Consider the following 14,847-nt stretch of genomic DNA (forward strand, 5'->3'; position numbering starts at 1 on the left):
GCTTGATTCGAATACGCGCGCATGTACGGACGTGACGACACGTGGATGCGCAATAAATTGCGTAATCGATGCGTCAAAACGTCACCACGCTTACATAAACTGTGTCATGATCATTGTCAGTCGCGCTACAGTACGTGTTATGTGGTATACTTTGCGCTCCAGAGAAGCGTCAGCACTGTAAATAGAAATGCTAGTCTGCGTTCATTTGCGTTGAAAACGCTTCGTGAAGGGAATCGGGAAGGCACCGGCCGTCTTCGCGTTGCGCATTGGTGACATTACAGGTGTGATCGGGGTATTTCAACATCGTCTCCACTGAAATCGGAATTAGGTCGCTAAAGCAATTACGAGAATGGCCAACTCCCCAGTGCATAATCCGGTAAGTACCTGCTACGCTTTGATGAAACTTTCATTGATCCACAAATTATCTGCATTGCCGATGCCTTTTGCGTCTTACGGACGAGTCACGAATTTACATATCATTAATTTCTTAACTGTTATTTCTTTGATGTTACTCCGACTGTAATAATTATGAATTATTAATAATATATATCATTTTAAGTTGTCAGAATATATATATATATTACTTTGAACAGTTATTATATATAAATTATATATATATCATAATTTTTTAATTTAAAAAATAATATTAAGAAATTTTTTTGTGCTTTAATTAATACTTAGAATTAAACAATATCAAATTTTGAGCTTTGTTATGTTGTTATTTTTAGAAAATCATTTTCCTGTCTTTTTTCACATTTTTTTTTATGATCATATTTTGTGACAGGAAATCCCATATGTGGGAAAAATAGAAGGAGGCCTAAGGGCGGGTACAATGGTGAAGATACAAGGCAAGGTGCCACCACAGGCTGTACGATTTGCTATCAATTATCAGCTCGGACCGACTTTAAATCCAAGAGATGACATAGCCATTCATGTATCTCCGCGCTTTCCTGAAGGCTTTATTACTAGAAATCACATAGAGTCAATGTCCTGGGGCATGGAGGAGAATGCTGGCCCAATGTGGATTCAACCAGGCCAGGAATTCGAGATACTAATTCTATGCGACTATCACTGCTATAAGATTGCTATCAATGGCAAACACTTCACAGAATTCGCCCATCGATTACCGTTCATAAAAGTTACTCATTTGGTTATCGATGGTGACGTTGAGATACACTCCATCACATATGAACAAGTATCAGTCGAGTCGTTAAAACCTTCAGTACCAGATGATGCAGAAACTGCTAATTTTGGACCACCACGTAAGGAATCATATTTTTATTTTAATTACAGTTAGTACATATTAATATGAATTTTCAAGTTACTGTACAGTCTATTCACTGAAAATATAATCTTACGAAGATGGTATATATATTAAAATGTAAAATATATTAGAATATATTAATCAGCACATACATATAATTAGTTTACCTTTCATCCTCGTCATCTTCAATTTACTATATAAACCTTAGGATTATTCATATTTTTTATCTTAATAAAAGCATTGATAACTTGTACTTTTTATTCTAGCTCCAGGTGGCTTGTATCCAACGATCCAACCTCAAGGTGGATATGGTCCTCCTCCTCCAACTGGTTATGGTCCTCCCCCTCCGACTGGTTATGGTCCTCCTCCTCCTCCTCCTCCTACTGCCTATGGTGGCCCTGGTGGTTACAATCCACCAAGAGCCTATGGATACCAGCCTGATCAGAAAGCAGAGGAAGAAGGCATTTTTGGAGATTGTATGGACAAAGTTGGATTAGCATTAGGTGGATTAGTGGCAGCTGGAGGTGTAGCGGCAGCCATGCATGCGATGAATGTAAAGATATATAAAGATATTTAAATATTTTTATTATATTTAAACTCGCCGTTATATTTACAATAATATATATTACTTAAATGATATATAATATTAAATACACACGTGTCACTATTCTTAGAAAAAGAAGGAAGAAACCGAAGAAAAGGATCATGAGAAATCAGATGCTTCCAAGTCAAAAACGGAAAGCGAAGGTGGTTTCGGAAATTTAGCTGGATCTCTTGGGATGGCTTTAGCTAGCAGCCTGGCAAGCAATGCCTTGCACAGCAACTCACACGCACAACAAGGCTATCCTGCTCAGCAATCGGGTGGTGGTGGTGGTGGTGGTGTATTCGATTCTATTTTGGGAGCATTAGGTATAGTATATTTATAACTTAAATTTCAAAAATGTTGTATATGTAATTTGATCGGGGGTATATCTTGAGATTTTCTGACGAGTTATACATGTGGATAAAACATCTATGATTTAGCGAAACGAATTGTATCCTTCGGTAATTTCTGTAAATGGATATATGTCGTGATTCAGGAATCTTATAAGTCAGAAAATCTGTAATCAAGCGCTGGCGTGACTGTCCGAATGACATCATTGCATCGGAATTATTGCCAAGGACGGGCATATTTCTTAGATGAGATAAATAGATGATTATCTGTATCCAAGATATATTCTTGAATCTGAACCTAGTATATAGTATATAAATTTAACATAATTTAGGATATCTACTTTATGTTTTTTTTTATTGATATTAGGTGGTGGAGGATCTCAACAGCCTGCTTATCATCCAAATCAACCATCTTCTGGTAATGGTCTGAGCGGAACATTAGGATCTCTACTCGGTGGTGTTCTCGGCGGTGGTGGAAGTCATCAGCAACCAGCGTATCAACCTTCAGGAGGATATGGTGGATACCAACCATCGGGCGGTTATCCGACATCCGGTGGATACGGCGGCCAAAGTTCTGGCGGATCGGACTTGTTGTCGGGAATTGGATCGGCCTTATTCAGTTCGGCTCTAGACGGTCTGGGTAAACGTGGAAAAGATGTAAATAACATATTCCGATACATTTTCAATTTCAGCGATGTATATAATTAAAAAGTGCAAAAGGAAATTCAATAATGTTTCTAAACAATACTTGATGAATTCTTTCTGTGTAGAAATCTCATGACGAATACCGTTCTGGACCTCCTCCAAGTTATGAGCCTCCACCGCCAACACCGCCAGCACCGAAGCCAGCCCCGCGTCCGGAAACTCCACCGTCTTCAGGTGGCCACAAATTAACTGCGGATGAAATTTCGAAGGGACTCGGGCTGGATGATTAAACGCTTCGGAAGACTTTGACCTGCAAGTACACTCATAGTGATGATCTTATGCTCTCTTGTTGCTTGAAAATGTAATCTACGTATCATCACGAATCTCATTTATCGAAATATGCTATTATTTTTCAATATTGTTTATTTCTTGATATCAGCGGATATTTAGTCGTATTAGTGGCAGCTGTATCAAATATAAATGCAAGAGAATGCTACTCGATACTATATACGAATCTCATAAACGTTATGAATTCTCATACGGATATTAAGTAGAACTGTAAGTTCCGAAATCGCTTTTAAAGATTTTAAAGTTGCATATTTTAGGTAAGATTCGAGATAGAAATCAAACATTGCTCTTTACAAAGTTATACCTTCCATGAAATAGTCCGATTGAGAGCTATATAAGTATAGCAGGAAGTTAATATTTTTTAAGATTATATTTTTATATAAAAGTTTTATTATTTTATAAGAGTGGCCTTAGCCAGATAGATATATATATATAATATATGCCTTATATATACATTTAAATTACGAATGATGCACAATTATTATACATATATATATTTATTTACATTAAAAAATAAATGTACACATCACATATGTATAAAACATATTAAAGTATATATTAAGTTACGTTCTAAAGTCTATTTTTGTGTATCCGACTATGATTGAGAGCATCCGGATGCAGTAATTTAGTGTTCCTGTCTAGTAATTTACACATCGCAATGATATCTTGATGTCAAAATCAGAATTTATCAATCTACTACAACTATGATATTGAACTAAACTCCGATAATGTTACTTAAATGTGTAATTTATTCACTTTTTTTAAAAATCTTTTTTATTGAGATACGCGAGACATATGGTTGTTTTTTTTTATGTTTCTTAATAAATTTTTAGAATTGAATTGACATATAGACGCGAAAAAATATTTCCCGATATCATATGTAAATCTTATATATGAATTAATTGCATAAATAAAATTAAGCTCATTCCGAAATTGCTTTTTAGGATTTTAAAGATTGTGTGTATGTCTTCGATAATAATTAAAAATAAATAAATATATATCGCTTTTTACTGAATCTTTCATAGTCCAATTATAACAAGATAAATATTTTTTGAAATTACATTTGTATAAAAAATGTTTTATTGTTTTATGAAACTGTTCTTAAGAAAATATACATAATATATATTTTTTTATATATTAAACTATAATGATAATTATGGTCTACTATTTACGAAGAAAAAATATATATCATAAAAAAATGCACTAAAATTAATTAAGTCTCGTTCTATAAATTTTATTTGTGCGTATTCAGTCATGATCAAGAGTTGCTGTGGAAGATGTTGTTTCCAGAACCACATTGTACTTTTTCTGAAAGACAAATCACTGTTTAATAAAGCAGCTAATGACGATTATGAGGAATTAAAATGAGAACTTTTATTTAACTTCGACGAGAATGCTAAACATACGTCAGTCTCGGCTTTCAACGCTTCGAGTTCCAACTTCTTCTTTCTAGTGAAGAATCCAATCTTTATTAAACCTAGTACTAATATTATCAATAATACAATTCCTAAAATCACCGATAATGCTATTATCCACACAGCTATTCCTTGAGCTATAGGTGAACCTAGAAATGTTGTTGCAACCAAAGTAGCGTCCGATTTATGACCTTCTCTTTGAGCAATATTATCAGGTTGCGTTATAGTAACGCTACCTTCAGTCACGTAAAATATAATGTCTTTATGCTTCAGTATATCAGCTGTAATCAGAAAATATTCAAAATATATTCTCTTATATCAGCTTTTTCTTCTTATATCATATTCTATCATATGTTCTCTTATATATATTAATTGGTAATATTATATTTACCAGGAAAACTCGACAATTGCAAATCCAACGTCACCAAAAATTTCGCAACAGACAAAGAACTTAAGAATGGACCCAGTCTACAAGTGATTTGTACGCATTCAATTGCATTACTTGTACAATTAATATAGAGCGTTCTGTTTTCAGATGGCACATTCATCTGCGTGTTTTCTTCTATACTGAATTTCGCGTGCGTGTTATTACTCGCGACGCTCGATGAATTCACAATTACATCATTCATGGATACGATCTTGTTAGATGTAAGGGAAAGTACTTCTGTTTGATTTGAGTCACTGCAATAAAATTGATATCCGTCCATTCTGCCGATAGTATCGTTGATACTGATGATCATTACGTCCTTGGCATCGGGTCGGCGGAGGTGCGTCGGAATTTTCACAGTCAATATTACTTCTTCAATAGGACTAGCGCCGAATTTTTGCACCTCATAGAAATGTTGAAACCTGATATCGTTCAACGGTTTCTTCTCGTCCTCGCGTAGATATGAGTATAAGTTCTCCTGTGCTTTCCTAATGAAAACAATAATGAAAATAGAAAATTGTGATACATACAAAGTATTTTAGAACTTTTGGGACAAGCTTAGAGAGATGAATGATCTCATCAGCTTTTGTTAAGGAACTTATGTCCTCCGACACATTTTCAAGGAGCATCTGGTCGAGCTGATAATAATATTAGTTTACGTCCTTTGATTTTATTTTCGTAAAAAGACAACAAATAAGCAAAAACGTAGACTGATGTTGCGTGCAATGCGATCGATTGCGTACCTCACAGTCGAGTAAGGACACATAACTCCTTAAAAATGCATCAGAAAGAGAAAGAGAGAAAGAGAATATAGATTTCTTAATAAAAGTTGATTCTTTTGATGAGATCCTCTTTTTTCTAATGATCTTGAATTATTGTCATCGAGACCAACCCGGCAATTGCTATGTCGATGTCCGCGTCAAAATACACAGTAATGGTATAACTATTGTCATCCCAATTCGCCTCATCGCTTTGAGTAGTAATATTCGCTTGTATTTCCACCTTCTTAACATCATATCTCACCATACTCATGTCCAGTTGCAGTGTTAATGTTTTCTGAAAGACAATGAGTTGAGTCATCATTTATTCATCAATAAAGTCTATTCATGTACGTCAGAAGATCATCATACATTCGTTCTAAGAGGATTGCCGATATCGCAGATTACATCCAACGTGTTGCTCACGCGAGGATCCTCCGTACACTCTGGCGGGATACTCGCTAACGTTAAAACCTCGGTGAAGATGCGTACTCTGGTCTGGTATGCCGGTTCACCGCGATTGTAAGCGTCAACGCGGAGAATAATTATCGGCACAGAACCAACGATGTACCTGTTGCCTAAAGTTGAATCAGTAGACAATGTCACACCGAGATTGGACACACATATGTTGTCCTCGCCACAATCTACAGAGAATGGCAGCTTTATAAGATCCTCGATCTTTGAACGGAGTTTGTTTATCACGACGCAAGATGCGCATAATGAGCTTTCGTTTCTTGCATGAAGATCATTTTCTAGCTGCATAGACACCGATATTTCAAGCGGATCTATTACATTTTGAATATTCTCCTAAAATACAAAAATGTGAATTCAGTGTGCCTAAAAGCTCAATATTAGTAGACATAAAAATGTATGCACCATTAGATGTATTTCAAGTAGATGACTTGTAATCGTAGCTTTAAACAGCGTGTAATGCAATCTGTAAGTCTGTAGTCCGTCGTTACTTTTCTGTGCTCGATACGTAGCCCTGCCATGCAATGGATCGATCTTCAGAACTGCAGTGACTCCTAGAGTGATAGACAAAAAATTTGACGCTGATAGAGAAAAGCCGGATATGTTGTATAATTTGATAAATACATAATTTTAAAAAAATGACTCATAAATCAACAAATATATATAGGATAAAGAATTATATACGTCGGTTGCTTACGTAGATATTCAGGTACGTATATGCCATCGTAAGACATCCAGAGATCAATTTTGAAGGTCGTTGTGTTTCTCAATAATTTAATCTTTTGCAGGTACGTCAATGTCACGTTTACCGTGACGACTGGTGCGGATCTTAGTAGGACCACTTCGCCGGATAGATACGCACCCACAGCGATATCGGAATGATTATCATGATTCACATCTCGAGGTTCCGAGATAGAGATACCGAATCCCCGTATCGTCGGCGAAAATCGCGAGCCGACTAGTCTCTGACTATATTTCCGAGAAACGCCGTCTCTGTTTCCGTTGAATATGTACACCGCACCGCCGCTCTCTTCCTCATAGGGTGCACCCACAGCGATGTCACCGTAGCCATCATAATCTATGTCACCCAGACACATCACGGTGGATCCGAATTTACCTCCGACAATCTCGCCTTCGAGCGTCTGCAGTTCTTCTAAATTGTTCTGAATTTTGCGCAAAATATAATTTTTAGAGAGCTAAATATGTTCTTTTAGTTTTCAATTATAAAGAATATTCAGATCTACTGATGAAGAAATTCTTTAAATGAATAGCTCCATTAGATATAGTGCTTTATAACGAATTTTTCCATGAAAATTTAATCGTTTATTATACAAAAAAATTATATGGATAACGTTGGAAGTTTAAAGCTATGCTGATGAAAGAAAAGTCACAAATTTTAATTTGAATAAAATTATTCTCTCATTAAATCTGTATATAAATAACCTCGTAAATAACATACATTGTGTCGCGCTGTAAAAATGTAGACATGACCCTCGTCCATGTCTCTGGACCATTGTGGTGCACCGACGATTAATTCCTGTCTACGGTCATTGTTGACATCGCATGACGTTAATGCAGCACCGAAGTACTCACCATATTGTTGACCGTACAGTATCGTTTTAATAAACATACGCTGATTAGTTTTAGGGGGAAAGGTAAACACGAGGACTTTTCCATACACATTAGCGGCTTGTGGCGCACTAGAAGCATACCAAACATCTTGCTCATTGAAGTAAGTACCCGCTGTGATAGCGTACCCTGAAAACCACCATGGATATATATATACATGAATCTGATTACAAGAAAAATACAGGAAGTGTACCAATCAGTGTCGGACATTAGACTTTGGCTTGGAAAAGTATATTTAAAATTTGTTATTTTTATAGTAAAATAAATATTTTTTTTAATGCAAATATTAATTCATATACATTTTTCCTATCTCGCTTTAAAATTTTTAATAATTAATTATAATAGCAAAGAAAAAAATTTCTGTTTTGAATAACTGACGTATGTTCGTCCATTGCTACGTTTATCTCGAAAGAAAAGTAGCAGAAATATATCTTTACCGAAGTAATTGTAACTATGAATCCGTGGCTCTCTAGCGAGCGAGGGAATTACCGTGCGCGAAAATGGACCGTTCATTGGAGCGACAGTTAATATCGCATCGCCTTTCCAATTGTAAACGCCTGGACTACCTATTGCGACATTCACTGTATATTGCGAGTTCATGTGTAAAGAGAAGCCGGCTTGTCCCACCCCATAGTTATAAATATTTATGTTGTTCTTGGTCGTGATTTGATTTCCAGAGTTCGAAAGAGGTAAGAGATGCTCCTCCGCTTGTCTCTCGAATGCATTAGCGCTACTAGCCAGTGTCGTGTAACAAATGCCATTCATATACCAATTCGGCTTGTTGTCATTTACAACATTATTTATCCATCGCGGTCCACAAACCTGTTACCAATAGAATCACTGATTGAACAGCAAGGAAGTATTTATATATTTCTTTAGCAAGTAGATAATTTTTAATTTATAGCGCATTTTATTTTATTCCCTACAGATTGCATACGTATTCCTAATATTTTAAGCTGAGCTAATAATAAATACTTGTAACGAAAAATAAATTTGTTCTTCATCTGAATTCTATAAACTTAATCACTTCAGACTCGTTTAACATTCAATTTAAATATGTTCGAAATGATCACACCTCTTGCCAAATATTTTTTTAATAAAAAAATCAATATTAACTTCATAAATCTAAAGTAAAAATCTCAAGTACTGTTCAATAATGATAACTGATCTCAAGTATCTCAAGTACTATTCAATAATGATAACTGATAAAAAATATGAGCAATAACGCACCATAACTCTGGCCTCCGTACTGTTCTGCACGGCAATGGTAGCACCAATCCAAGCATAATCCTTTATCTGATTGATCTGTCTCTTGTAAGGATGCGGACCGTTCCCAGTCTTATCAATCACCCACTCTTTGCATATACCATTCATCGCACACTTGAAGACCGTTCCCGGCTCTATCACGAACGGCAGTGCATTGGAGTTTGCTCGCGGGGCTCCGACGAGTAGTAAAGATTCATTCACACCCACGTACAGACCTACCGAAAAACCGAAGTAACTTCCACGTTCACCCGATACATGCACAGATGGATCTCTGAACACCTCGCCGTTGTGTGAATTAATATTGTATGCCGACGGATTGTGCTGCAGGATTGTCAAAATGAAAATTAAAATTTGTATACGAAAATACGTTGACCTGGTACATGCCCAAAACATTTTGGGCAATGTCAGTTCGAAGATTTCACGCGTTCGAAGGGAACCGTGTCTGTAAGAAAACTGAGGAGATGCGAGTTATTTTGCCGGCGGATGTGGTGAACACCGCAATGACATCACTTACATTAGTCAACGTTTATCTACATAAAACTCCGAGAAGTGGAAACGGAAGGAACCTGTTTTTCAATTGCAGACGACACACGTAATTGCAGAATAATAAATCTTTCACGCAAGGTTATTACGTTTTTCAGTTGCTTCTCGTTTATTCGTAATCAGTTAATAAAGATGTATATAAATGCAAGATTAAATAATGTAATATAGTTACAATAATTCTTCAAAGTTCAACACATAGGAAAAAAATGTATACCAATTTATTACTTTTAATTACTTTCCACCGCACAAACCATATCAACAATACACATTAGCGAGTTGCCGCATATACTTGAATGCTTAATGCGGATTGTGTTAATTCGCGTCTACAGTACAGTTTCTGTTTCATAATTTCTGTCTCGATTACATGATGCAATTTACATAGCCAGATCCGCAAAACATTCACCTCACAATAATGATCAAACTGGTTGAGAATTACCAAGCACTGACAGTCGCAATGGTATTACGCGGGACGATAGATGTAGGATTGGTACCAAACAACATTATAATTTCCGTCTATCTAATCAGTGACTTGATTTATGAATGAAATCGATAATATATAACCAACAATATATATTAAAGGATTTTAAAGAAAATTTCGAAAAATTGTAAGAAGGAAAGCACGATACATTCACGAGAGATGGGATTAAAGGCAGACGCGCAAGATTTAAAACATGATTTAAAAAAAAGGAATCGATCGCATGTTCGCGCGCGATCAACTTAGTGTTATAAAAATATACTTCAAGGAATCACAGATTACATTATGTACAAATGGAAAGGGAATGGGAGATCGAAGTAGAGCGCGTCAGGGAGAGGCGGGGATTTTGATAAGTAAACGTGAGCTCTTAATCGGAAGAATCACTCGTGGTCGAAACTTTTTGAGCTTGGGACGCAGATCGATTACGATAGCTCCTCCTCGCCAGCTCCTCTACCTTTTTCCGGAAACACTCTAGACGTTTCAGGTTCTGCTCGTCGGAGCTATCGTCCGCGCCTCTGTTGTTTCGCTCCTTACGTGTCTGTTCGCTGTTTTTTCCACCCGTAGATGAAAGTCCCGATTTAATACCGCTGTCAGGAGTACAAGGAACTTGAAGTGATTTGTTGCTCGGCGTTGACGGTCCGTCCTCACGACGGTCTTTACTAGAATTACCATTAACACAATTTCTTGGGCCAGGAGTTTTCTCTTCCTCTTCCGAATCGTCATCGAGTTTCTGTCGTTTACTTTGGCTCTTACCAGAGCCGTCGTTCGAGTGTCGAGAATTATTTTTGCACTTTCGATGCTTCCGTTTGTGCGCCTTCGCGGAGGTATCCGAATCAGTTTTAGAATGTTTTCGTTTACTGATACTGGCGACAATGTCCTCGTAAACGCAGCTACTGCTGCTGCTGTAGCTCGAGCTCTTGTCATCTTTCTCGATCGCGCTAGCGACGTATCGCGATCTCCGGAAAATCACCCCGGAACTAGTACTGGGTTGAGCCGCATCAACCGGTCGTTCGTCGTCACTGTCCGAATCACTATTGACTTTTAACACAGTACACTTTCGTCTGGTAGATAATCTTCTTCTGCTAGATAGTCTGGTATGTTTCCTCTTAACGCTCTTCGATTTGGATTTCGATTTGGATCTGCGTTTCAGATGAGCGTTGTCTCCCTCACTAGCGGAATCCGAGGGGGATCGTTCCATCGCGGCCATTCGCATGAGCTTCTTTCTGCGATTTGCGATAAGCCGAGTTATGCGATTTGGCGACTCTAACGGCCTTTCGGGAGCTACACCGCCTTCCGATGCCGTAGTATCTATGATGAAGAATAACGATATTTTACATTATTCTATTGAATCTGGAAAAGAATATAATTAAAAGTGAAGCAAAAATTTATCTCTTAAAATAATAAAACAAACAATATCTAAACATTACAAAGTAAAAAGTAGAAGATATATCTAATTAAATACGCAGGAAATATCCATTGTTCGAATAGAAAAATTAGAATTTTTTTAAATAAAAATTTAAATTTCTTATATCCGATTTTGTAATGAAATTTTGTGATATTTTTTATTTTGCTTCACGTAAATTATACCATCTTTTTAAATACAGAAAATTATTCTCAGTACCATCGCCTTCTGTCGCGCTATACGGTTCGCCCGTTGCTGGATTTATTTCAGAATCGCTGGGAGTATGAGGTGTTGGCACATCCTCGGAGCTCCAGCCTTCAATTTCGCGCTGAACGAGGGAATCGAAAAAGGCCATCATTCGTGGGTCTTCCTTAGTCGATTGATGACTGTAATCGTGCGTCATAAACTGTCCACTACGTAAAACCAGCCCTATATATTCATCGTGTGTGAATACTCGGCGTTGTTTCTCGCGCTTGCCAGCGTCTCTCTGAAAGAAAATAAAGGGAACGTTGATAGATAATGTCAAATCATAACGGTTGTTTGAAAACAACTATCATAAGCAGCAGTAATAGACTTTCTACAATAAGCAGTTAGTCACCATTTATATCATACTAATATAGTAAGTCAAAATTATAAATCATAAATCTTGAATCTTACATCCAGAAATCATATTAAATTATGCATCACAATATTTCAGTCAATCAAGAGAATGGCAAACAACAATACACATGATTGGTCAGTCATAACGTAATCTAAGTTATAATCGGCCACCTCCACGCAGTCAATGATTATTGATTTATTATTGCCTTATGACACATTACTGACTCGCTTATAACTTGCTCGACTTTTGATCTATTATTAACGACTTATCGTAGAAAATCCATTATTGACTTATGGAGCCATCTACAATAGGAATAATATTGCGCAGTACGCAATAAGAAATTCAATCGATTTTTTTCACATTTGACTGATTCGTAAATTTCTTACAATTTACTACATTATACTACTCCCACTTGTAGAGGGCCCTTTCTTATTACTTTAAAACACGCTACTGATTCGCTTATAACTCGTTCCTGACTTTTAATTTGCTACTAATGACTTATTGTAAAAAGTTCATAACCTTCAATCCTCCTAAACATCCGCTTCCAAATGAAAATGGACTCCAAATCTTAATAATCTTCTCGACGCCGGATGATGCAAGGATACAGCTTGTTTGATTGTATCGAACTTGATTAACGATCGATCTGTGACCACGCAACACCATGTGGGCGGATTCCACCCATGACTTGCCATCAGGGGGAGGAATTTTCCACATATACAGGTTGAAATCATCCGAACCTACAAATTCATTGCGTAAAATGTATATGTATCATCAATTAAAATTTCTTTGTATAATCATATGCTAAATACCTAGACATATATATGTATATATATATATATATATATTCAAAATATTTTTTTCAGACGTACATAGCAAATTTACATTTATATCAGTTATACTTGCCAGAAAGAACATATTCGTCATTCTCGCCGGCGAAACAGCAAGATTTCATGGTACAACTGTTATAATACCCCGTATGATCAAATTCGCATAAGTGCGTGGGAGAATCGACAGCATAAAGAACCGGTGGTAGTCTTCTTCGTAAGGCCAGCAATCGGTCACCCATCGAATTAAATCTGACATTCATACAACTCTGTTGCGGGCTTCCATAACACAGTACAGGCCTATAGATAAAACATGACGTTTAATGACTTCAAAAAATCAATGACTGAAAAATTGCGAATATATCAAACATTGCAACACATTTCCAATAACGTTTCATATAATGCTTAAGCATTGCCTACTTTAGAAAACACAATGGTTGAGTGAGCAATATATTTTTTCAGATTTTTCACAGACCTATAAAGATCTACTTCAATTACAGGCAACAATTATTGAACATTTGTTATTTATCAAATCACATTTTCGTACACTTACTCCAAAGGTTTTCGTATATCCCACATACTGACACCTTCTTTAGCGTTGGCAGTAGCAAGCAGTCTCGGATCCACGGGATTGAACATGACAGAGTGGAAGGCGCTTTTATATTGTGCCAAAGTTTCCATAGCATTGTTGGTACGTATATCATAAATGAGAACTCTCCCGTCGTCGCATGCGCTGGCGAAGACTTCGTCATTGTGCGGATGAATGGACAGCCCGTAGACAGGCTTTTCGTGCAGGAAGATGTTGAGGGATTCGCCCCTGCAACGTAAAAAATGGTGTCTCTTAATCTCCGCTGACTGTTAGTACGCATTCCACGCATTGGTCATGGAAGAAATGCCTTACGTGCGCAAATCGTGGACTATAACTTGATCGTCATTCCCGGCGGAGAATATCTTAGTCTTGCTGCTGTCGTAACCAAGACAAAATATATTGCTAACATGTTGTGATTTCATCACTGTGGGCCTGCCGAAATTATTTATCGCTTGCTCCACTCTCCATAATAGAACTCTTCTGTCGTCGCCCCCTGCGAAAATAGGACGTTACATGCCATTCACACGTGACTCATCTCTCTATTATTAGAATATATTTTCCAAATCTTTCTAATGTGGCATCGTGTCGAGCGGTGCTGTTTTGCGGAAACACGCACGCCCTTATCTCAAACTGAGAGAAAAGAGTGCAAGCATTTTCAACGTGAGAATCAATATTTCCGACATCAACGGATACTACGTATGTGCATCATCGTAAGAAATGGAAAAGAAGGACATAATAAATGTCATAAAATTGATCGAAAAATCGAAGTTGATCCAATTAAGATAGGATGACCAACGGTCGTCGAGGCGCTTGCGAACTTTTGAAGCGATGCAAAATAAAAATAAAAATAATGACAATAATAGCAGTTTGCTGCTTGAAAATTAGCATCGTTTCAAGTCCTAAACGAATTACGACATCGTAATGGTCGATCGAAGGGGACGAAAGTGCGAGTAATAGCGATCCTCTCTTTTCCTCCGCGAGGAGATCGAGGGAGAGGCGACGTGGAAAATCAAGTCGACAAGCGGACTCACCGGACACCAGCAGGTCGCCCTGGTTGGAGAACTCGATCGCGTTGACGCATCCGTAGTGGGACAGCAGGTCCTTTCTGTAGAGATTCTCGGCGTTTGCAAATCTGGCGTTGGTCAAACTCCGGCAGTAGTCGATCTTGTCGTCAATCTGTCGCGCGAGAACGTAGGACAGCGCGCTGCACTCGGACGGATGGGCGATCTCTCCGCCCCCGTCGCCACCCTCGCAGGG

General features: G+C 37.4%; 3 protein-coding genes across 4 annotated transcripts in view; 1 reads left to right on the top strand and 2 right to left on the bottom strand.

The window, feature by feature from the left end:
* LOC108761139 (pro-resilin) overlaps positions 1–3,456 on the top strand; it is a 4,132-nt gene extending 676 nt beyond the window's left edge. Inside the window, exons 1-6 of one of the 2 annotated variants that reach the window (XM_018507513.1) lie at positions 299–376; positions 785–1,262; positions 1,531–1,817; positions 1,939–2,173; positions 2,565–2,854; positions 2,968–3,456. In XM_018507513.1, the coding sequence (XP_018363015.1) occupies positions 350–376; positions 785–1,262; positions 1,531–1,817; positions 1,939–2,173; positions 2,565–2,854; positions 2,968–3,132 (1,482 nt within the window). In that variant the 5' untranslated portion in view covers positions 299–349 and the 3' untranslated portion in view covers positions 3,133–3,456. Of the gene's footprint in view, positions 1–298; positions 377–784; positions 1,263–1,530; positions 1,818–1,938; positions 2,174–2,564; positions 2,855–2,967 lie in introns of those variants that run through there. The other variant, XM_018507514.1, reaches the window with a different exon arrangement.
* A 944-nt stretch (positions 3,457–4,400) lies between these two features.
* On the bottom strand, positions 4,401–9,739 carry LOC108761138 (integrin alpha-PS4). The gene is made up of 10 exons (XM_018507511.1): positions 9,121–9,739; positions 8,328–8,712; positions 7,721–8,019; positions 6,959–7,424; positions 6,667–6,815; positions 6,163–6,597; positions 5,925–6,088; positions 4,997–5,520; positions 4,597–4,886; positions 4,401–4,498 (listed from the first exon to the last, which is right to left on the bottom strand). The coding sequence occupies exons 1-10, from the start codon at positions 9,547–9,549 to the stop codon at positions 4,439–4,441; spliced, it is 3,201 nt and encodes a 1,066-aa protein (XP_018363013.1). The 5' UTR covers positions 9,550–9,739; the 3' UTR covers positions 4,401–4,438.
* A 40-nt stretch (positions 9,740–9,779) lies between these two features.
* Positions 9,780–14,844, bottom strand: LOC108761076 (DDB1- and CUL4-associated factor 5; the record flags this gene model as incomplete). Its single annotated transcript, XM_018507411.1, has 7 exons — positions 9,780–11,482; positions 11,796–12,063; positions 12,697–12,914; positions 13,081–13,301; positions 13,555–13,818; positions 13,903–14,083; positions 14,622–14,844. Coding segments are annotated over 7 exons (2,316 nt in total), but the record flags the coding sequence as incomplete, so codon positions are not given.
* Between the last annotated feature and the right edge of the window lie 3 nt (positions 14,845–14,847).

The sequence above is a fragment of the Trachymyrmex cornetzi genome, unplaced genomic scaffold (assembly GCF_001594075.2).
Source record: "Trachymyrmex cornetzi isolate Tcor2-1 unplaced genomic scaffold, Tcor1.1 scaffold24, whole genome shotgun sequence".
Lineage (NCBI taxonomy): Eukaryota > Metazoa > Arthropoda > Insecta > Hymenoptera > Formicidae > Trachymyrmex > Trachymyrmex cornetzi.